This window comes from Ruditapes philippinarum, unplaced genomic scaffold (assembly GCF_026571515.1).
Source record: "Ruditapes philippinarum isolate M1 unplaced genomic scaffold, ASM2657151v2 ctg3802_1_1_1_1, whole genome shotgun sequence".
Classification (NCBI taxonomy): Eukaryota; Metazoa; Mollusca; class Bivalvia; order Venerida; family Veneridae; genus Ruditapes; species Ruditapes philippinarum.
The window spans coordinates 42,265-65,261 of NW_026857751.1; the positions used below are offsets into that span (position 1 = coordinate 42,265).

General features: G+C 33.1%; 1 protein-coding gene across 1 annotated transcript; it reads left to right on the top strand.

Annotated features, from left to right (window-relative positions):
• Positions 1-2,174: 2,174 nt before the first annotated feature.
• LOC132750837 (uncharacterized) lies at positions 2,175-16,915 on the top strand. The gene is made up of 4 exons (XM_060740887.1): positions 2,175-2,270; positions 3,667-3,850; positions 13,247-13,344; positions 16,838-16,915. The coding sequence occupies exons 2-4, from the start codon at positions 3,721-3,723 to the stop codon at positions 16,913-16,915; spliced, it is 306 nt and encodes a 101-aa protein (XP_060596870.1). The 5' UTR covers positions 2,175-2,270; positions 3,667-3,720.
• The last annotated feature ends 6,082 nt before the right edge of the window (positions 16,916-22,997 follow it).

Consider the following 22,997-nt stretch of genomic DNA (forward strand, 5'->3'; position numbering starts at 1 on the left):
ACACAGTGCGTTAACGAGAGTGCTCAGTGCGTTAACTAGAGTGTACAGTGCGTTAACTAGAGTGCATAGTGCGTTAACTAGAGTGCACAATGCGTGAGCGAGAGTGCTCAGTGCGTTAACTAGAGTGCACAGTGCGTTAACTAGATTGCACAGTGCGTTAACGAGAGTGCTCAGTGCGTTAACTAGAGTGCACAGTGCGTTAACTAGAGTGCATAGTGCGTTAACTAGAGTGCACAATGTGTTTACTAGAGTTATTGACCACGCTGTCTGGCGGAGATAAAAAAGAGCATGATTTTCTGGAAAAGGAAAGAAATGAGCCGCGTTACGACAAAACCAACATAGTGTGTTTGCGACCAGCATGGATTCAGACCAGCCTGCGCATCCGCGCAGTCTGATCAGGATCCATGCTTTTCGCTTACAGATCCTTTAACAAGTAAAGAGACTGATAGCGAACAGCATGGATCAAAACACTTGGCAATTTGATTTATACTCAGAGGTTATGCCCCCACGTACAAATCAGATATACTCTTTCTATTACTTATTTCCGCAATTAAGTGATTTACATTGTTATAATACACAATGTACGTTATACAATGAAAATATTACAATCTGATTAAAATCAACTCCTAATAACGGTTAAATGCAAATAAGTAGGTCTGAATTTTAATCAGATTATGAAAATAACAAATTAATATGTATACAAACTTGCCTAAATAAGAAACATAAATCAACCTTACATTTGCAACATGGGTGATGATATTATGCATTATCTCATTGGATAAGTGTAAGTTAAAGTGCGAGAATCAAATAGATCATGACTATAAAGTGAAAATAGCTTAAACATAGACATCAGAAGTATTTTCAGATACTATATGTACCATAAAGTATATGTCGAACAGAGAGGTTGCTGGTTCTACTATCCAGCGAGATTACGAGAGGTCGCTGGTTTTACTATCCAGCGAGCTTACGAGAAGTCGCTGGTTCTACTTTCCGGCGAGATTACGACAGGTCGCTGGTTCTACTTTCAGCGGGATTACGAGAGGTCGCTTGTTCTACTAACCAGTGAGATAACGAGAGGTTGCTTGTTATACTATACAGCGAGATTACGACGGGTCGCTGGTACTTCTATCCAGCGAGATTACGACAGGTCGGTGGTTCTACTATCCAGCGAGATTACGAGAGGTGGCTGGTACTTCTATCCAGCGAGATTACGACAGGTCGCTGGTTCTACTATCCAGCGAGATTACGAAAGGTCGCTGGTTCTACTATCAAGCGAGATAACGAGAGGTTGCTGGTTCTACTATCCAGTGAGATTACGAGAGGTCGCTGGTTCTACTATCCAGCGAAATTACGAGAGTTCGCTGTTTCTACTATCCAGCGAGATTACGAGAGGCCGCTGGATCTACTATGGGTCTCACTTTTGCTAGAAATAATGCAATAAACGCCTCTAAAAGAATGTGCATGTTTATCTCGTAAAAATTCAATTTCTCTTTTTCTATTTCCCACAATATCACATATTTTCTAATACAGGTGGTTATGAATTTTGGCGTGAGTTTTAATGCATATGTACTTTTTTATGTTACATGTGAATTTCGGTGTCTATTTAGCTCGATTGTTTTTTCGAAGAAAAAAAATAGAGGTATCGTTACGGTCATAAGTGGATTATTTGCATAACTTTTTGGACAAGACCTTTTAAAAAGTTGAGCTGCCTTGACCTTTAAATGACCTTGACCGTCAATGTCAAATGATTGAATTTTGTTTGTATTTCTTTCTCTATATGTATGGAAATGATTCATACTTTGACAAAACTAGACAGACCTCCTAATATAAACCTATTTTGTTCCCCTATTAATTTTCTTTTTTATATTCTCATATTTGTTTAAACCGTTTATTTGTTTGCCTATAGAAAAAGTAAAAAAAAGTCGAGCGTTACCCCCGCCTGGCGATGGCTCTTGTTGAAATTACGGGTGAATTTCAATGTTGATGTGCTTATTTTACATTATAACTGGATTTCAATGTTTCAGTGTTTATTTTACATTGCAGGTGAATTTCGGTGTAAATGCGCTTATTTTACATTACAGTTTATGTGCTTATTTTTCATTCCACGTTAACATGTCGTTGTTTATGTGCTTATTTTTCATAAAGATGAGTTTTTGTGTAAATCTGATTATTTGATATTACAGGTGAATTTTGGTGTTTATCAGGATGAGACCCTAGGAGCTTCTGTGACCATCAAATGTCCTTATTAAAGTTCAGATCATGTCGATATAGTAAGCAAAGATATTTACATTATCTAGATTCTACTAGGTCACTTGTCTAACCCATTAGTCACGGCTTTTCATGCGTATAAAACAAAAAATAGTTTTTTTATATAATTTTTTTATGTGAAGAGCATTTTTACACACGTTATTTATAATGTTGTTAAAAGCGGAGAAATTGATGGCGGAATAATCAGTAACAAACTGTGTTACTTCACAACTAAACATACTTTAAAGCATGGTTAAACAAATAAAGTGAACGGTAAATCCTGGTCTGACCAGGTTTAATGTACTGATCCGGTACCCAGGTCGTATATCAATGTTCGTTAATGACTAAATTATTCAATTTTCAAAGAGTCAATATTAATTCTTAGGGCTATTTACTTAGTCTAAAACAGTCTCATTGGCTGTCTCTTATTAAATTTAGACGCATCAATCATTACTCTTATGTGAAACAGGTAGGTGACAAACTATAGATCATAATGAAAGAATATGTCAACTGTGTTTACCCCAGAAATAGGAGATGAGTTTCACTATTTATTGACTTGTCACTCTTTCAATCAGACAAGAAAATTGTTAATTAAACCTTATTATTTATGAAAATGTAACACTCTTTGACTTAAAGAGCTCCTTTTTACGCAGTCAAAAAGCTATGAACAATTATTAAAATTATTTTAGAAATTGTTAAACCATAAGGAATCACATAAATATTTTCTCTGTAAAATGTTAATACTGTCATAGGATCTGTACACCAATGCTGTAATGTTCTATTTATTCCATTTGTTCATCCCTTTTATACAAATACTATTGTCTTTTTTTCTTCTTTTTGGGGGATGATCATATAAGGTAATTAAAGCAAACTGTCAATTCATTGATATTGTGTGTATATAAACTCTTGTCATATGGTCATTTTCTACTCTATATTTCTTTCAATGTTAAATATATGTAGGTCAAGCCCTTTTCCTGTTCTCTAGTTTTTTCATGTTAAATATAGGTCATGCCTTTTTCATTAACTTCTCTATTTTTCCATTATGCCTTTGTCCTGAACATTTTACATTTGTTTGTCAATATGCCTACAGTATAGATGTAGTTCATTAGTTGTATACAAGTATTATAAATCCCTTTTCCTGCAATTATCATTTTATGCAATGTATTTCTATACATACATAAAACAATAATATATAATAAATAATGCATATTCAATGCATGCCTCCCTTATAATTACTAAAAGTGCATCCTTTGACAACTGTGCCAGGGGGTTATTTCATCAAGAGCTTTGTAAATTTGTTCAGCATCTTGAGGTGGAAAATTCGAATATGAGACATGGAGTAAAGAGATTTGCTCATTACGACACACAAGTATTTATAACTAACAAGAATAGTGTATTTTTTCATCTTATTTGTTCCAGTTTGGCTTTTTTGTTCATGACAATCAGCATTATCAGATTGAGCCTGTAAGGTCAATGTACCGGAAACGTCGTTTCGACGAGGAAGTACCTTCACAAGAATTGCATTTTGGGTATATCCGGCATCGAATCAGACGACAAACATATCCCTATGGAGATTTTGCAGGGGACGAATTACTTCCGCCACGTAAGTTAACTATAATTTGTACGCCTGGCGAGGAATATACAAGCACCTCATAAAATGTGTTAAAGAAATAGACAAGTAGAGATTTTGATGCTAAAGCATCAAGTCACCGGATAGAAAAATGATTGTATTATCATAAATATAAGAAAATATTAGTTTAATGGTTCAAGTATAAAAATAAGAGGAACAATGAGTTGAGTAATGTTTGCCACTGAGGCTTGTATTATACATATACTGTTGTACCATACATTGAAATCCGTATAGGTTACTAGTTCAGATTCAGATAATTACCGACAAATAATTACCGATCATCGAATATTTGCAAAGTGACTATGAAAATATATATGTTTAATTATTCCATGAAACAATACAATTTTACTGTAAAAGTGATGTACATCATTATTATGTGCTTTAGAAAAATATATAATTTAGTTGAAATCAATACATGTATTCCAATCATTACATACGATATATAAATTTGACGTTTAATTGCCTTTCAGTGCGATAAACTATCAACACAAAGATAGTTTACTATTTTTTGCTATGTATCTAATACGATTCCGGACCCCGAACGTCATACCGTTTTGGAAACCTGCGTGACGGAAACCGACGGAATATACCGAAATCAACGATTTCAATAATGTGCCTCTTAAGCATAAAATTATTTTGGGATGTTCAACCTAAACTAAACTATTGAACTTACTTCTCAAAAGTTTGACAGAAAGGGCCAAGTTTAACCCTTTACCAAGAAGTAAGGAAAAGGTTTTGAAAATTTAATTTTAATGTGTAAAATATGAGTAAACAGGTTTTTCTACTGATATAAAGTACGAAACTGATTAATGAAAAATAACTTATGTAATTATCTGTACAAAATTATAATGATTTGCATCTTATCAGCTACCACACATTAACAAGTTACCTGCATGTCTTATCAGCAATCTGTTACTATTGTAATGATTATACAAAGTTACACCCCTTTGTTGAATAATTGCCATTGATACTGCAATTTATTTATCAAACGACAGTTTGCTTTATATTTTATCAGGTAAAAGTGTTTGATACTTACAGATCTAGTTTTATTTAATATCAGATTGTGAATAATTTAAACATGTTGTCATCCGTCGATAGGTATAAACGTTTATTATAGATTTTTTAAAAGAATTTATTAGACGCTCATTATTTGAATAATAACGTAATGAAAACGTTTTTATATGATCAAGACGCTTTTAAGGGAATGAGTATAAATAATGGTATAACCTGTTGACCCTTTGTAAATGGATTTGTCTATGCGTATATATACCAGAGTTTTATTGCAGAATGGGAGAGTTGAATTTGAGGTTGATTAGAGAACTTGTTTAAAGTAAATTAATATTTTATTTTTGTAACTTTGTTGTTATAACTTGCTACGAGCTTCCTTCCCATAGGGAATAGTTAAGCAGTTAGTTAAGTAACAAACCGGGTTGCATAAATATAAATATTGTTTACTGTTTTCGTGATATTTATTGATATGATATAGACAAAAGGAACTGATAGATTAAATACAGCTGAAGAATATTTTATAGTTTTAAGACGCCTGACGGATAAGTTTTTGTATTTTAGATAAAAAAAATACCTGTTTATAAAAATACTCTTGATTTCAAATATACTTAATATTTTTGTGAAATCATTTACGGATCATTTCTTACAAATCATAGTGACAAGGTAGTCCTGAGGAAAATTATACATGTATATATATTAATTACACTTTTATAGATAATAAGATATTTGAAATATAGGCAATTTCTCGGTGCACGCTACAGATATTTTTGGTAGCAGCGGTGTGATATAGTAGATCTTCTAGTTGTAAAGATACGTAAGGTTCATAGTATCTTAATAAGGTCTGATAGATAGTTAACACTAACACTTACTCACGTTTATCTATTTATTTGTATTGTCATACGGATTTTTTTAGTCTGACGAATCAGTAAAGGTAGCATTTTTTTTAAGAACATAACATTTGTCACAAGATTAATCATTGTTATTTTACACTGTAAAAATGGCTAATCCTTGGGACGATGATGGAGAAACGAGTTTGAAAAGGAAACTAAGATTTTTAGAAATAGAGAACGAAAGTTTAAAACTTCAAATGGAAATTCGAGTATTAGATCAATATATATGTGAAACAAATATTTCTCCGTCCACATTAAATTCTACAGAATTTTTTAAGACATTGAATGACATGGCAACTTCTACACCTAAAGAAAATTTGAGAAACGTGTCTGACAGGGTTTTAAGTCAAGAAAGTTTTACTGATGCATATGACTGATTGAAAATCTGACAGGTAATACAAAACCAAAATCACATGATTATTCACAGGTGATAGCCTCAGTAAATGGAAAAGGCACACACATTTATGAATATCGCAAGAGTATGCATCAGAGTACGCAGACACCGACTATGGGACTTAAAGAAAACAGACATAGAAATGATACTTGTAGAAAGACATCATTTTTACAAAGTCCAGAAAGAGATATGACTAAGAAAATGCAATTTCAAGATCAAGATTCGATATGTTTAACTGACTTACAACAGGACTTACAACAGTCAGATCAGACTAATATGAATGTTGACGAGTCTCTACCATATACTCAAACTGACAAACATGGTGTATCAGATTCACATTGGTCAAACCAAAATACAAAATCATCAAAACAGTATGTTATGATGAAACCTGCGACATATGGGTCAATTTCCTGGATTGATTATAAAGCACATTTTGATGCATGTGCTGAAATAAATAATTGGACAGATAAACAGAAAGGACTTTACCTGTCAGTTTCTCTTCGTGGCGATGCCCAGGGTGTTTTGGGGAATTTAAATAACAAAACACCAAGTTACAGTGAATTAGTTTCAGCGTTAGAAGAACATTTTTCACCCAGAAATTAAACAGAATTATATAGGGCACAACTTAGAGATAGGAGACAGAGAGCCTCAGAAACTTTATCACAGATGGGTCAAAACATTAGAAGGTTAACAAATTTAGCTTACCCATCAGCCCCGACAGAAGTCAAAGAAGCCTTAGCTAAAGAGCAGTTTATAGATTCTTTGATAAATTCTGACATGAGACTTCGAGTTAAGATGACTAGACCTACATATTTAAATGATGCTATCAGGCATGCTGTTGAGCTTGAAGCTTTTAACACAACTGAAAGAAAGCGATTAGATAGACAATGTTTTAACGTACAAATGATAGAAATAGGTCGAATTTAAAACACTCCAGTAAAACCAATTTTTAATCAACATTCCCAACAAAGACATTTTTCTGGTCAAAGTTTCTTTTCTCCTGAGTTAGAACAACTTAAAAAGTCTATGGAAGAAATGAGAGCTATGTTTCAGACCCAAAATTCACAATATTCTGAAAGTAAACCTGAACAAAGTAGAAATATGCAACAAAGTAGAAATATGCAATCTTCCAATATTTCAAAAACCATGCAAAATATACATTCATCTCATAACATTTAAGAAAATAGAAATAGGATCCCATTTACTTGTTATAAATGTGAAGATATCGGACATGTACAAATAAATTGTCCTAAACTACCAGAAATAAATAATACACAAACTCTAAAATCCCAGCAAGAGACACATCAGTCCGTACAAAGTTCAACGAGGCATGGATCAGGTTTTTACATAGATGCAAAAGTTAAAAATGTAAGTGTTTCTTGTCTAATTGACACAGGTGCAAATCTTACGATAATATCTGAAAAATTGTATGACATGATATGCTAGTCTACGATACCACTTGAATTGAAATCATGTAGCTTTAATATTGCTACAGCATCTGGCGAACCATTACAAATAAAAGGAAAAGCTAATGTATCTATAGAAATCGAGGGTCAAAAGAGTCTCTTTGATGTCGTTGTTTCTTCAATAGAGACTGATATCATTTTAGGTATTGACTTTATGCAATCACAAAACATGATCATAAATATAGCATCCAGCACTATATCTGTCAGGGGTAAGTCATGTAAATTGAAATGTCAAGGGCCAGTCGGATGTTATAGAATAATATGTACAGATAGATTTTTTTGTCCCAGCTAAAAGTGAAGTTTTAATACGGGGTAAAGTTAAAAAAAAAGAGTTTTCCAATAAAGGTTTATTCGTGATAGAGCAAATTAAACGTCCCTTATTAGACAATAATGGAATGATAGCACGAGCAGTAGTTCAAGGAAATGAGAATGTTCCCGTCAGATTGATGAATATATCCGATGATAATCAAGTACTGTATCCGGGAACAAACATTGCATTGATGAGCCCTGTTGATAGTATAAGTACAACAGTGATCAAAAATAGATCTGAAACACAGCGTCCAGGTCATTTGACGGATCTTTATGAGAGAGCTATAGTTGATTTAGATAAAAATCAAAGTAAACAAGTCAAAAAGCTTCTAATGAAATATTCTTCAATATTTTCTGTAAATGATTCTGATCTTGGTCGTACCGGTATTATCAAGCATCAGATACCTACGGGTGATGCAAGACCCATAAAACAGCCGATAAGACGTGTGCGAGAACACATGAATAAGGAGGTAAATACACAAGTTCAAGAAATGTTGGATAAAAATGTTATACAAGCATCAACAAGCCCTTGGTCTAGCGGAGTAGTTCTTGTTCGAAAGAAAGACGGAACTCGGCGATTTTGCATTGATTATCGCAAACTTAATAATGTAACAATCAAAGACGCTTATCCAATTCCATGTGTTGACGTGTCACTAGATCAATTATCAGGCAGCAAATGGTTTACGTGTACAGATTTGTCATCAGGTTATTGGCAGGTTGAAGACCCATCAGACAAAATTAAGACCGCTTTTCAGACAAGACAATGTTTATTTGAATTTCAAGTAATGCCGTTCGGATTGTGCAATGCGAAATGCGCCATTTGAACGCCTTATGGAAACAGTTTTATCAAGGCTTCATTGGCAAATTTGTTTAATTTATCTTGATGATATAATCGTTATGGGCAAAGATTTTGATGATATGCTGAATAATTTAGATACAGTTTTTCAACGTTTGTCAACAGCTGAATTAAAACTTAAAGCAAAGAAATATGTTTTATTTGCTAAGAAAGTAGATTTTTTAGGACATGTATTGTGTCTAAAAAGGGGATTGAGACCGATCCTAAGAAAACAGAATGTATTCGGAAATGGACGTCACCTACTAGTAAAAAAGAAGTGCGATCTTTCTTAGGGCTTTGTAGCTATTATCGGCAGTCTATTGAGAATTTTTCTGCTATAGCAAAGCCGCTTCATCGTTTAAGTGAGAAAAATAGAAAATTTATATGGACACAAAATTGTGAAGAAGCATTTAAAATATTAAAACAAAAATAAGTTGAATCCAGTTCTTTCTCATCCAGATTTTTCGAAACCGTTTATTCTTGATAGTGACGCTTGTCATGAATCTATAGGAGCTATTTTGTCTCAAAATATTGATGACAAGGAACATGTTATTTACTATGCTAGTCGCACATTAACCAAGTCTGAACGGAAATATTGTGTTACTCGTAAGGAATTATTAGCTTTGATACATTTTGTGAAATATTTCAGGCATTATTTGTATGGAAAGACATTTTTAGTCAGAACGGATAACGGATCTTTAAGATGGCTCATGAATTTTTAAAGCCCAGAAGGTCAAGTTGCTAGATGGATTGAAATTCTATCAGCTTACGATATTAAAATTGAGCATAGACCCGGAAGATTACATACAAACGCAGATGCAGTTTCAAGAATACCATGTAAACAATGTGGAATTACAGGTCATTTATTACAGGACAGAGAAAATCATTTCGTGGCACAACTTCAAAACAATGCATCAACATTAGAAGAAATCATTTCTGACGATATCACCCTACATGATGCTCAACAAATGGACGAAAATATCCAAACTGTAATGAAGTGGATAAACGGTTGTGAAAGACCAAATTACAAACATATTGGATAAGCAGGTTACTTTTTAAAATCATTATGGACACAATGGAAAAATAAAGAAGCCATTATATTTAAAAGATTATGTATGTTCTATTTGCAGGATGGCTAATGCAAAGGTAATAAGTCCAAAAGTAATTTGTGCAGTATGTAAGCTAAGACTCGCTCTGTCAAAGTATGAAGAACATATCTTGAAGTGTATAACAGAAAGACCAAGATGTAATACTTGTGGGAAAACATTTAAGAAGGTATATTATGCAAAGCTACATAGAGCAAGACCGTATGAGAAGAAAGAAATTGCTACAAATCACAAAGATATTGATACGGACATTGACAATGGAAATAAATCAGAAGAAGACAATCTGATAGATCAGCATGTTGATATTGATGATATGGGTGAAGAGGTAAGCGAGAAACAAATATCTGATAAGGACGAGGAATTAGACTATCTTGATGATATAGGCAGTAGTCCAGATGTGTCAATTTTGGAAGAGATCAGTGATAGAGAGAAAAATATTGACAAGAATAATAATGATAAAAGTATAGTAATGTATAAGTCAGAGAGCTGTGTTGATACAAATATTGATGAGAAGTTATGTGGTAAGAAAGTGTTTTGGAAGGAAGAGTCTTAAGGAAATTAACAAGGCCCCAACCTATTGTTGGGACAGAGCAAAGGAAAATGGTTGGACCCTTGTTCAGAAAGGCAGCGGTTACGGCCGCAATGTTGAAGAGAACACATGAGTTGGGATCAGTGAGTGGTGGGAAAACTGTGGGGAAGAGTGGGGAGCCTGAGAGAGTTGATGGTGAGTCGGTTCAGGTAGAGTATGATTGGAAAGTAAATACAAGTGTGAATGATCAAGAGGAAAGTAATGAGATAAATAAGATGAAATTAGAGTATGAATTGGAGAAGGTTAAATTAGAGAGAAGGCGAACAGAATTAGAATTTGCTAGATTAGAGTCTACAGAAAGGATGAAGAAGGAGGAACTACAGTTCAAGAAAGAAATGATTCATAATATGTTAAACATTATTAAAGAATAAATGTAAAGATTTGATTTGATATGAAAGTACATGTAGTAATCGACGTTATTTTTATGTTTAGACGGATAAAGCTTAAGAAGAAGTTAAGAAGTTGTTCGATTTATGTATAAAAAAATGAATGATGTTAGTTTGAAATATACGAGTATAAAAAGAGATTAAAAGTTTTGTTGTTTTGTATATATAGATGAATATGCGGGACGCATATAAACGGAGGCGTGGGTAATGTAATGATTATACATAGTTACTCCCCTTTGTTGAATAATCGCCATTGATACTGCAATTTATTTATCAAACGACAGTTTGCTTTATATTTTATCAGGTAAAAGTGTTTGATACTTACAGATCTAGTTTTATTTAATATCAGATTGTGAATAATTTAAACATGTTGTCATCCGTCGATAGGTATAAACATTTATTATAGATTTTATAAAAGAATTTATTAGACGCTCATTATTTGAATAATAACGTAAGGAAAACGTTTTTATATGATCAAGACGCTTTTAAGGGAATGAGTATAAATAATGGGATAACCTGTTGATCCTTTGTAAATGGATTTGTCTATGCGTATATATACAAGAGTTTTATTGCAGAATGGGAGAGTTGAATTTGAGGTTGATTAGAGAACTTTTTTAAAGTAAATTAATATTTTATTTTTGTAACTTTGTTGTTATAACTTGCTACGAGCTTCCTTCCCATAGGGAATAATTAAGCAGTTAGTTAAGTGAAAAACCGGGTTGCATAAATATAAATATTGTTTACTGTTTTTGTGATATTTATTGATATAATATAGACAAAAGGAACTGATAGATAAAATACAGCTGAAGAATATTTTATAGCTTTAAGACGCCTGACGGATAAGTTTTTGTATTTTAGATATAAAAATACCTGTTTATAAAATATTTTTGTGAAATCATTTACGGATCATTTCTTACAAATCATAGTGACAAGGTAGTCCTGAGGAAAATTATATTTATATTAATTACACTTTTATAGATAATAAGATATTTGAAATATAGGCAATTTCTCGGTGCACGTCATACTATTTATAGATTTTATAACGATAAACATGTAGTCACGTGATTCTTACGGACCAGGGAGAAATTGTTTATAATTAGATAAAATAATGTAATATAATAGGTCTCATAAAAAATAAACAACCAAATAATTCTAAAATATCATTCATGATTTATAAATTATAAAATAGCAATGCTTGACACATAGAAAAAAGTAAAAGTAACCCTAATATTCAATGACTGATCCTTGGGGATACGTTATTTATTCATTTGATGAAAATTGTAATGTTGCTTTTTAAGATGTCAATATGTGCATATTTCATTTCACTGAGCAAAGTTATCATATGTTTGATTTTTTGAGATTACTGAAAAATAATTGTTGTCTTTAATTGTTCAATGATTGATATGCTTTTATTTTCAGATTTAAATGTTCGTAACATAGAATGGGGTACTTTAAATTTTGGAATAAAGATTACCACTTTAAACTACTATATGGTGCCAGAAGTCTTTACCCGAAAGCCTTGTTTGTGCATACTCGCCATCGGTTGCCCATATGGTGAGTCCTCCAGAAGAGTATAAGTCGTTTAGATTTTGGACGATAGTCCAAGTTACAGATACAGAAAGATGCCCCAATGCCCGCTTCTTAAGCGTGCCAAGTGTTTAGGCACTCATTCTCAGGACCCCGATTTAAAGTTTCTTCCGAAAGACTGATCAGTAATTTTAGTTGGCCAACCCAAGAATCGAACCCACGTCGAGCAACAACTGGGCGATCGCTGTATTCACCTATCAACAATTTGTTACTGAGTTTATGGTCAGGTTCAAAAAAAAAAAAAAAAGAAAAATAATAATAATAAAGCCACGTTTCATCTCCTGTGAAAATTTCTCTCATGCGTCTAGGTATCTTTGAACCTAGTCAAGAAAAGGCCGAGGCTTTTTCAACCCGCTCACTTTTCTGGTCAGAAGTCAGTGTATTTAAATGACTTGCTAAAGTTTTATTGCACGTGCAAATTGTTCGAAAATAGACTTTTGTGCTCCTATTATATTAAGCATGATTATTGTTACCCGTTATATAATGATACACAATGTTATATTTTATATTGAAATAATATTTTGTTTGTAAAGTCAGTTAAAATATGATAAAATCCCAAGAAATCCCCAAAATACCAAAATTTAATACAGAAGTTTAATCAAAGTTCCCATCTATTGTTTGTTTCAAATACTTGCAAATGAAAGAGGTATACACGTTCTTATTGAGGCATGGTAAGGTATTAAACAATCTTGATTGTACTTCATAAATGTAAAAGATGTTGGAGTTTTAAGATTACTTTAAGAATATTCACAACAAATTCCGTAAATTATACTTATATAACTTATGAATATATTTGCAGCCGACAGTTCAGGGCTTAACGGAGTTGTAGAAATTCCTCCATTTCCGGGAAAACATTTATCAGCAAACGACGGATCTGCTCCAATAATGGAACTGCAAGTAAGCATGTATTTGTTACAAGTATTAGCTGTTCAAAAATGCTAGGAATCGCTGTTTAGCCAATAATTCAAAAACTTTTTTTATTAGATATTATATGTCACCGTTCACTTTTTATTAGATATTATATGTCACCGTTCACTTTTTATTAGATATTATATGTCACCGTTCACTTTTTATTAGATATTATATGTCACCATCCACTTTTTTATTAGATATTATATGTCACTGTTCACTTTTTAGCTCACCTTCCACTTTTTGACAAGGTGAGCTTTTGTGATCGATTTTCGTCCGGCGTCCGTCCGTCCGTCGTCTATCCGTCGTCCGTCCGTCGTCAGTAAACTTTGACTTTAAAATGACATATCCTCATAAACCACTAAGCCAATTTCATCCAAACTTCACAGGAATGTTCCTTTGTTGGTCACCTTTAAAAATTGTTCAAAGAAATTAATTCCGTGCAGAACTCTGGTTGCCATGGCAACCAAAAGAAAAAACTTTAAATATCTTCTTCTAAAAAACCCAAAGAGCTAGAGCTTAGATATTTGACATGAAACATTTTCTAGTGAGTGTCTACCAAATTTGTTCAAATAAAAGCCCTGGGGTCAAAATTGGCCCTGCCCCAGGGGGTCATTGATTTTCCCTATATGTATATATAGTAAAAACTTAAAGAATTTTCTTTTAAAGAACCCAAAGAGCTAGAGCTAAGATATTTAGCATGAAACATCTTCTAATGGGTGTCTACCAAGTTTGTTCAAATAAAAGCCCTGGGGTCAAAATTGGCCCCGCCACAGGGGGTCATTGATTTTCCCTATATGAATATAGTAAAAACTTAAAAAATCTTCTTTTTAAGAACCCAAAGAGCTAGAGCTAAGATATTTAGCATGAAACATGTTCTAATGGATGTCTACCAAGTTTGTTCAAATAAGAGCCCTGGGGTCAAAATTGGCCCCGCCCTTGGGACATTGATTTTCCTTATATGTGTATAGCAAAAACTTAAAAATCTTCTTCGAAAAAAACCCGAATAGCTAGAGTTTAGATAATAAACATGAAACATCATCTAGTAAGTGTCTACAAAGATTGTTCAATTTAAAGCCCTGGGGTCAAAACTGGCCCTGCCCCAGGGGTGTCATTGTTTTTAAATATATTTGTAAGTAAAAACTGAAAAATATCTTCTTTTAGAAAAATTAACCCAACGAGCTAGAACTTTGATGTTTAGAATGAAACATTTTCTAATGGGTGTCTACCAAGTTTGTTCAAATAAAAACCCTGGGGTTTAAACTGGCCCCGCTCCCGGGGACCTATATACAAGTGAGCGACTTCAGGGCCATCATGGCCCTCTTGTTTATTAGATGTTATATGTCACCGTTCACTTTTTTATAAGATATTATATGTCACCGTCCACTGTTGTATTATGAATTATATGTCACCGTTCACTTTTTTATTAGATATTATATGTCACTGTTCACGTTTTTATCAGATATTATGTGTCACCATCTACTTTTTTATTAGATATAATATGTCACCGTCCACTTTTTTATTAGATATTATATGTCACCATCCACTTTTTATAAGATATTATATGTCACCATCAACTTTTATTAGATATTATATGTCACCGTTCACTTTTTTATTAGATATCATATGTCACCGTTCATTTTTTTATTAGATATCATATGTCACCGTTCACTTTTTTATTAGATATCATATGTCACCGTTCATTTTTTATTAGATGTTATATATCACCGTCCACTTTTTATTAGATATTATATGTCACCGTCCACTTTTTTATTAGATATTATATGTCACCATCAACTTTTATTAGATATTGTATGTCACCGTTCACTTTTTTATTAGATATCATATGTCACCGTTCATTTTTTTATTAGATGTTATATATCACCGTCCACTTTTTATTACATATTATATGTCACCGTTCACTTTTTTATTAGATATAATATCACCGTCCACTTTTTTATTAGATATTATATGTCACTGTTTACTTTTTTATGAGATATTATATGTCACCGTCCACTTTTTAATTAGATATTATATGTCACCGTCCACTTTTTGATTAATTATTATATGTCACCGTTCACCTTTTTATTAGATATAATATCACCGTCCACTTTTTTATTAGATATTTTATGTCACTGTTCATTTTTTTATTAAATATTATATGTCACTGTTCACTTTTTTATTAGATATTATATGTCACCGTCCACTTTTTTATCAGATATTATATGTCGGCGTTCACTTTTTTATTAGATATTATATGTCACCGTTCACTTTTTTATTAAATATTATATGTCACCGTTCACTTTTTTATTAGATATAATATCACCGTCCACTTTTTTATTAAATATTCACCGTCAACTTTTTTTATTAGATATTATCTGTCACCGTTCACTTTTTATTAGATATTATATCACCGCCCACTTTTTTATTAGATATTATATGTCACCGTTCATTTTTTATTAGATATTATGTGTCACTGTTCACTTTTTTATTAGATATAATATCACCGTCCACTTTTTTATTAGATATTATATGTCACCTTCCACTTTTTTAATAGATATTATATGTCACCGTTCATTTTTTTATTAGATATTATGTGTCACTGTTCACTTTTTTATTAGATATAATATCACCGTCCGCATTTTTATTAGATATTATATGTCACCTTCCACTTTTTTATTAGATATTATCTGTCACCGTTCACTTTTTTATTAGATATAATATCAACGTTCACTTTTTCATTAGATATTATATCACCGCCCACTTTTTTATTAGATATTATGTGTCACCGTCCACTTTTTTATTAGATATTATATGTCACCGTTCATTTTTTATAAGATATTATATGTCAAAGTCCACTTTTTTTTAAGATATTATATGTCACCGTTCACTTTTTTATTAGATATAATATCACCGTCCACTTTTTTATTAGATACTATATGTCACCGTCCACTTTTCTATTAGATATGATAAGTCACCGTCCATTTTTTTTATTAGATATTATATGTCACCGTTCACTTTTTTATTAGATATTACATGTCACCGTTCACTTTTTTATTAGAAATTATATGTCACCGTTCACTTTTTTATTAGATATAATATCACCGTCCACTTTTTTATTAGATATTATATGTCACTGTTCACTTTTTATTAGATATCATGTGTCACCGTCCACTTTCTTATTAGATATTATATGTCACCGTTCACTTTTTTATTAGATATTATATCACCGTCCACTTTTTAATTAGATATTATATGTCACCGTCCACTTTTTTATTAGATATTATATGTCACCGTCCAGAAACGACAAGAGAGCGAGTGGACTTTTTTAATATCTGAAACATGCTGAATGAATGACAAAAACAATTATTACATTGACATTTTGTCTGAATATAAATCATTTTTTTTGCCATTTTTTCCAAAGTCGGCATTGTATTAATGGTTTATAACATTTTGACCAAAACCTTGATGCTCTTTTCAGATGTTAAAACCTCAGGACCGCATATTTGGGACAACCACCGAAAAGTTCGAGAGTGACGTGTTACTACCGAGTAAGTAGACTAATTACTTTGAATATCATTGTAAAAGGAAGAGAGCAATGAGATTCTTTTTTAACATAACCAGATAAAACATTGTTTCTGTATTCTAAGAAGATAAGTAATCACCATATCTTTTTACCCATACAGTTTATTTCCTTTGTTTTAGCTGCCAACAATTATGGCCGCCGCCGACGACAAACCGACGAAACTTTGTAAATGGAATACCTAGTCGTCATTGATTATAAAAATTTAGAAAGGTTATTAAATAACGTTTTAAATATTGAAAAGTCATTAAGACACATTATTCCTCAGAATTGAATATATTTTTCATTTTTTGCGACGGACGCGCCCTCAGGCGCGTTCAGAGCTTTGTCATCTTCACATGGGATTTCGTCGGCTACAATCGCGCAATGTGTCCTCAACCGAATAACAGCCCACGAAATAGTACAAGAATTTGATCCTTTGAAACTCCCATACTTCGTCGGGATATCTTAAAAACTTCCATATTTAGCCTTTTCAATTTCAAATTAAGTTGTCCAAGTTCAAATATAAACGTATTTGATTGATAAAAACGCTGTAGCCATTATTGCGCAATTATGCAAATAACTGCTGAAACGATTTACCGCTGTAGAAAAAGTAGGACAGCAAATTATGCTATAATTAAGGAGTAAGCTCAATAATTAATAGAAATTATAAGCAGGAAATAAATATTTCCCCATTAAACAAAACATTTTTATTAACAGATCAAAAGTTTTTCTTGACTTTAGAATAACCCGCGAATTAATAGAAGAAAAACTCTTTTCGTGACTGATACCGCGGGTTTAGCTGAATATCCAGCATTTATTAATAAATAAGACTTCAGTACAATGGTTAGTATTATAAATATGTATTTTTGAAAATGCCTGTAACAAGGGAGTTTTTCAACACTTTACCACCATGTAGTCTTTCATGGTAATCTTTATTGAAGGAAGTTATTTTATCAGTTCTGCTTCCGATTCTTGTGTTTTGTTTGCATAGTTTTCTAGGTCACGATATGAGTTAATCTGCTATGAGATTATAATAGCCTTCGACCAGAAGATAACACTATTCTAAAAATAGATTAGAGCATCATCTGTGCTGACTTTCGGACGAGTGTAATAAACCAGCCGATACCTACTTTGGTTACATGCAATACTTTAAGATATTCTATACAATTGTAAGAAGCAAACAAGTTGAAAATGGAATTTTGTGTGAAATTGAAAGGGACAACTAAACACTGTAGTGCTTAAGTGACGTAAATAAGAAAAAATCTAAAAAAATACACCAATAATTGCTGATGATTTTAACCAAAAATATTTTTAATGAGACATATCCAAGAGAAATAAAAATAAAAATGACTTATATTTTATTGTCTATATGCCCACTATGATATAACACGAAGCAATTCTAATTAACATTCTCACATGTATTATGTATTATAATTGAAGATTATTTGCATGGTTTTATTTAAGAAATATTTCGTTGACAGTTTTTTTTTCTATTTACATATCATTTCTTGGAATAAATCGATAAGAACACTGATTTACAAGTTTGAGTTTTTAGGCATAAATTTCATTCTGTATTTAAAAATTTGGACTTGTTCTGCTTGAAAGAAGAAAATCACATAAAATATATTGCTCTACAAATCTCGAACTTGTATGGAACAAATTTTCTCTGTTATATCTTTTGCGTTGTTTTTTTTTTTTTGAAAAAAAGCCTTAATGTCTCTCCGGTTGCATGTCCGTCGCATTCAGTGCTGCAGCACTTTGATTTTAGAAAGGACAAACATGAGTTTAATAACCTTTAAAAATGGTTTAAGAAGAGCATGTTAGATGCTTATCACCTGAAGAAAGTAGTACTAAATGTGAAACTATTTGTCATAAAGTAGAAAAATGAAAACAAAATAGTAATTTGACTTCCATACAAAATAATAAATCACAATAACTGTACTTAATGTCAAAAAGCTACAGTAGCAAAATATGGCTCTGATAATTGGCCGAAAAGTAACTGTTTGAAAAATATAACATGACGACAGAAATTTAAAGCTTTTGTGAAACAAAAGTAAGAGCATTTCAAGGGCATATTGGGCCATTAATGTAAACGGTCACTGACTGCACGCACTGAGTGCTTTTGTTCCCGAGTACGGACCCCGGACATGTCACCAGTCATGCCTTTAAATGGTTAATTTTATAGCAAAGAGTAATTTCATAAAAGTAGGCCAGCCCATGAATCTTACGTCATTAATTTATCTCGATTAAATCATTGGTAAACACTATATAAGTACAGCAATTTTCCCCATAAAACCCCCTATTGAAACATCGCAGTGTTTCTTTTTTTATCTTCAATCATCATGCTTGTCCTTTTCTGAGCCTCGGGTTTAGAGAAGGTTAGTCTCACCAAGTCCTAACAGAACCAAAATCTTTAAATGGAGGAATTGAATGAGTCTAAACCCATGTTAGCAAGGACAGTATTTAATATACCACTTCATCTTCCACTTTATTTCCATGGACATTACCCATATGAGTTTAAATCCTACAAAGTGTTCCTAAGGTATTTCAAAATTGCTGCAAAGACTTTAAACAGTCCTCCCTTTTAATATAACAAAATATAGCAAATTATTAGTAAAAACCAAACAAAACCCTTCTTAATTTTATGCATGCCCCATTGTCTACCATCAGTATACAAAATGTAATGTTCGCCCAGTCTTGCCACTCAGAATATCACAATGATGACGCTATTGTGTGCCACTCAGAATATCAATGTAATGACCTAGTATTGGGCCAGCCAGTAAATCAATGTTCTCCGCTAAATTGTTGCCCCAATCACTTTTATTCAAATGCATGGGCGTTATTTTGTGGGAGTCCCGTAAAAATAATGAAAGACCCCTATTGTCTACCCGTCAAACTAAACAATGTATCTCGCTTTTGTTTTTCCCGTCAAATTTTCAAAAGCAAAACTTATTATGTGGGTAGTCAGTATATCAATGTTTCGGGCGCTTTGTTACCAAATCATCATCAATGTATATCGCTTTTGTTTTACCCCCGTCCCTATAAAAAAAAGTGTGACCCCTATTTCTGCCTGTCATGTTTGCCAAGTAAATTATCCCAAACATTTCACTAGGGTCTGCCCAATCAGTTATCAGTAGACTTTTTGGGCCCGCCGTTTAGTATATTTAATGGGATTTACGCTTTTTCCCGCAACTCAGATATCAAATTTAATGCGCCCCCTTTTCTGCCAGTCAGGGATTTCAATGAATAACCCGGGTTTTGTCTGCCCACTCAAGCGTATATCAATGTATGACGCTAGTGTGTGCAAGTCCAGTATATTCAATGTATGACCGTTATTGTCTGCCAGTCCAGTATATCCGTGGTATGAGATAAAGTGGTCCTGCCCAAGTCTCAGTATATCAATTGTATGACGCTATTTGGTCTGCCAGTCAGCGTATATCAATGTACTGTTCGCTATTGTTTGCCAGTCAGTACCATCAATGCATATGACACTAGTGTCTTACCAGTACAGTGTAATCAAAATGTATGACCGCTAGTGTCTGCCTGTTCAGTATATCGATGTACGACGGTATTGTCTGGGCCAGTCAGTTTTATCACATTTCTGGCTCCACCACGGTGCTATTTGTCCCTAGCCTGACCAGACATGTTCAATTGCTATGACGCTTAGGTGTTTACCGGTCAGTGATATCCGATGCATCTGACTACTAGTGTCTGCAAGTCAGGTATTTACAAATGTATGACGCTAGTGTCTGCAAGTCAGATGTATCAATGCATTTACTAGGTGTCTGCAATCAGTATATCAATGTATGACGCTAGTGTCTTGCAATCAGTGTTAAAATGCATTGTACTAGTGTCTGCATGTCAGTATATCGATGTACGACGCTTGTGTCTGCCAGTGGGTATATCATTGTGTGACGGTTTTGTTTGCCAGACAGTATATCAATGTGTGACGCTGTGTCTGCCAGTCAGTATATCAATGTATGACGCTAGTGTCTGCCCAGTCAGTGTATCAATGTATGACGCTATGTGTCTGCCAGTCAGTATATCAATATAATGACGTATTGTCTGCCAGTCAGTTTTATCAATGTTTTGGCAGGTATTGTCTGCCATACAGTATATCAATGTGTGACGCTAGTGTCTGCCAGTCAGTATATCAATTTATGACGGTTTAGTGTCTGCCAGTCAGTGTATCAATGTATGACGCTAGTGTCTGCCTGTCAGTATATCGATGTACGACGGTATTGTCTGCCAGTCAGTTTATCAATGTTTGGCGGTATTGTCTGCCAGTCAGTGTATCAATGTATGACGCTAGTGTCTGCCGGTCAGTATATCAATGTATGACGATTTTGTTTGCCAGTCAGTATCTCAATGTATGACGCTAGTGTCGGCAAGTCAGTATATAAATGTATGACGGTATTGTCTGCCAGTCAGTATATTCAATGTATGACGCTAGTGTTTGCAAGTCAGTGTATCAATGCATTGCACTAGTGTCTGCAAGTCAGTATATCAATGTATGACGCTAGTGTCTGCCAGTCAGTATATCAATGTATGACGGTATTGTCTGCCAGTGAGTATATCAATGCATGAAGGTATTGTCTGCCAGTCAGTATATCAATGTATGACGGTATTGTTTGCCAGTCAATGACAATGACAATGACAAAAGATTTATTTGACTTTGGCCTCCGGCCCATATCAACAAAACATATACATTACAAGCATGACATGATGTAGTGCCAGTGTACTATATAGATCAATTACAATTTATAACTACTAATATAAATGTATATAAAGTGACAGAAATAACTTTTTTAACATATATGTATAGTATTTACCAACCAGAATGTGTAGATACATAAATAATTACATATTTAAACAATATCATTTAGCAACATTTTACGTTCTTGAAAAGCACAATATGCAAACACAGCCAATCTCATTATAATATCTACATTTTTCGATGACATCAAAATATTGAACTTATTAATATTGGGGGACTGATAGAATTTAGATGGGATATATTTCTCTCTAAAAGAGGTTAATCTGGGACATTTTAAAACAAAATCAAATTCAGTTTCAATTTCAGTATTACAAAGTTTGCATATTCTTTGTTTTCTTTCAGTGTTAGAATACCTCCCTCTTTCTATTTCTAAGTCATGTGAAGAGTCCTTAATTTAACCAATGCATTTCTAAATTTTTTTAATTGTACAACAATCCAGATATATTTCATGTTCAAAAGTTAACTTATAATTTGCATACAATGACAGTTTAGAACTATTTCCCACATCAGAATGCCAAAGTTGAAGATACTGATCCTTAAGTCTAAGAGTAAATTGATGAAGGAATAACTTTTCATTAGGTTCACTCTGATCAAACCAAATATGCCCAAATCCATTTCTCATAAGTAAATTTTTAACATATGTAACCCAATTATTTTGTCCATAGTTATCAAAACATTTCATCATATTGTATGCTTTTTTTACATATCTTTGTTCATCCATTTTTAAGATTCTACACCAATATTTAATAACTCTTTTAGCAGTTGTAATAAACATTGGATATCTGCCACAATCCCCCAAAATAGCTATATTAATTGTTTTTTGACTAAGGCACATATATCTTTTACATGCATAATTTTGAATGGAATCAGTGAATTTTTGCTCACTAGCACCCCAAATCTCGCTCCCATATAACAAAATTGGACTGATTTTTGTATCAAATATTTCGAAAAATACATGTTTAGGAAGTTGACCATACTCATACAATTTATTTAGAATAGATATAGCCAGTCAGTTTATCAATGTGTGTCACTATTGTGTGCCAGTCAGTATATCAATGTATGACGCTAGTGTCTGCAAGTCAGTATATCAATGTATGATGCTTGTGTGTGCAAGTCAGTGTATCAATGTGTGACGCTATTGTCTGCCACTCAGTATATCAATGAATGGCGCTATTGTCTGCCCAAGTCAGTATATCAATGTATGATGCTAGTGTCTGCAGCTACGTCAGTGTATCAATGTGTGACGCTATTGTCTGCCACTCAGTATATCAATGTATCTCGCTATTGTCTGCCAATCAG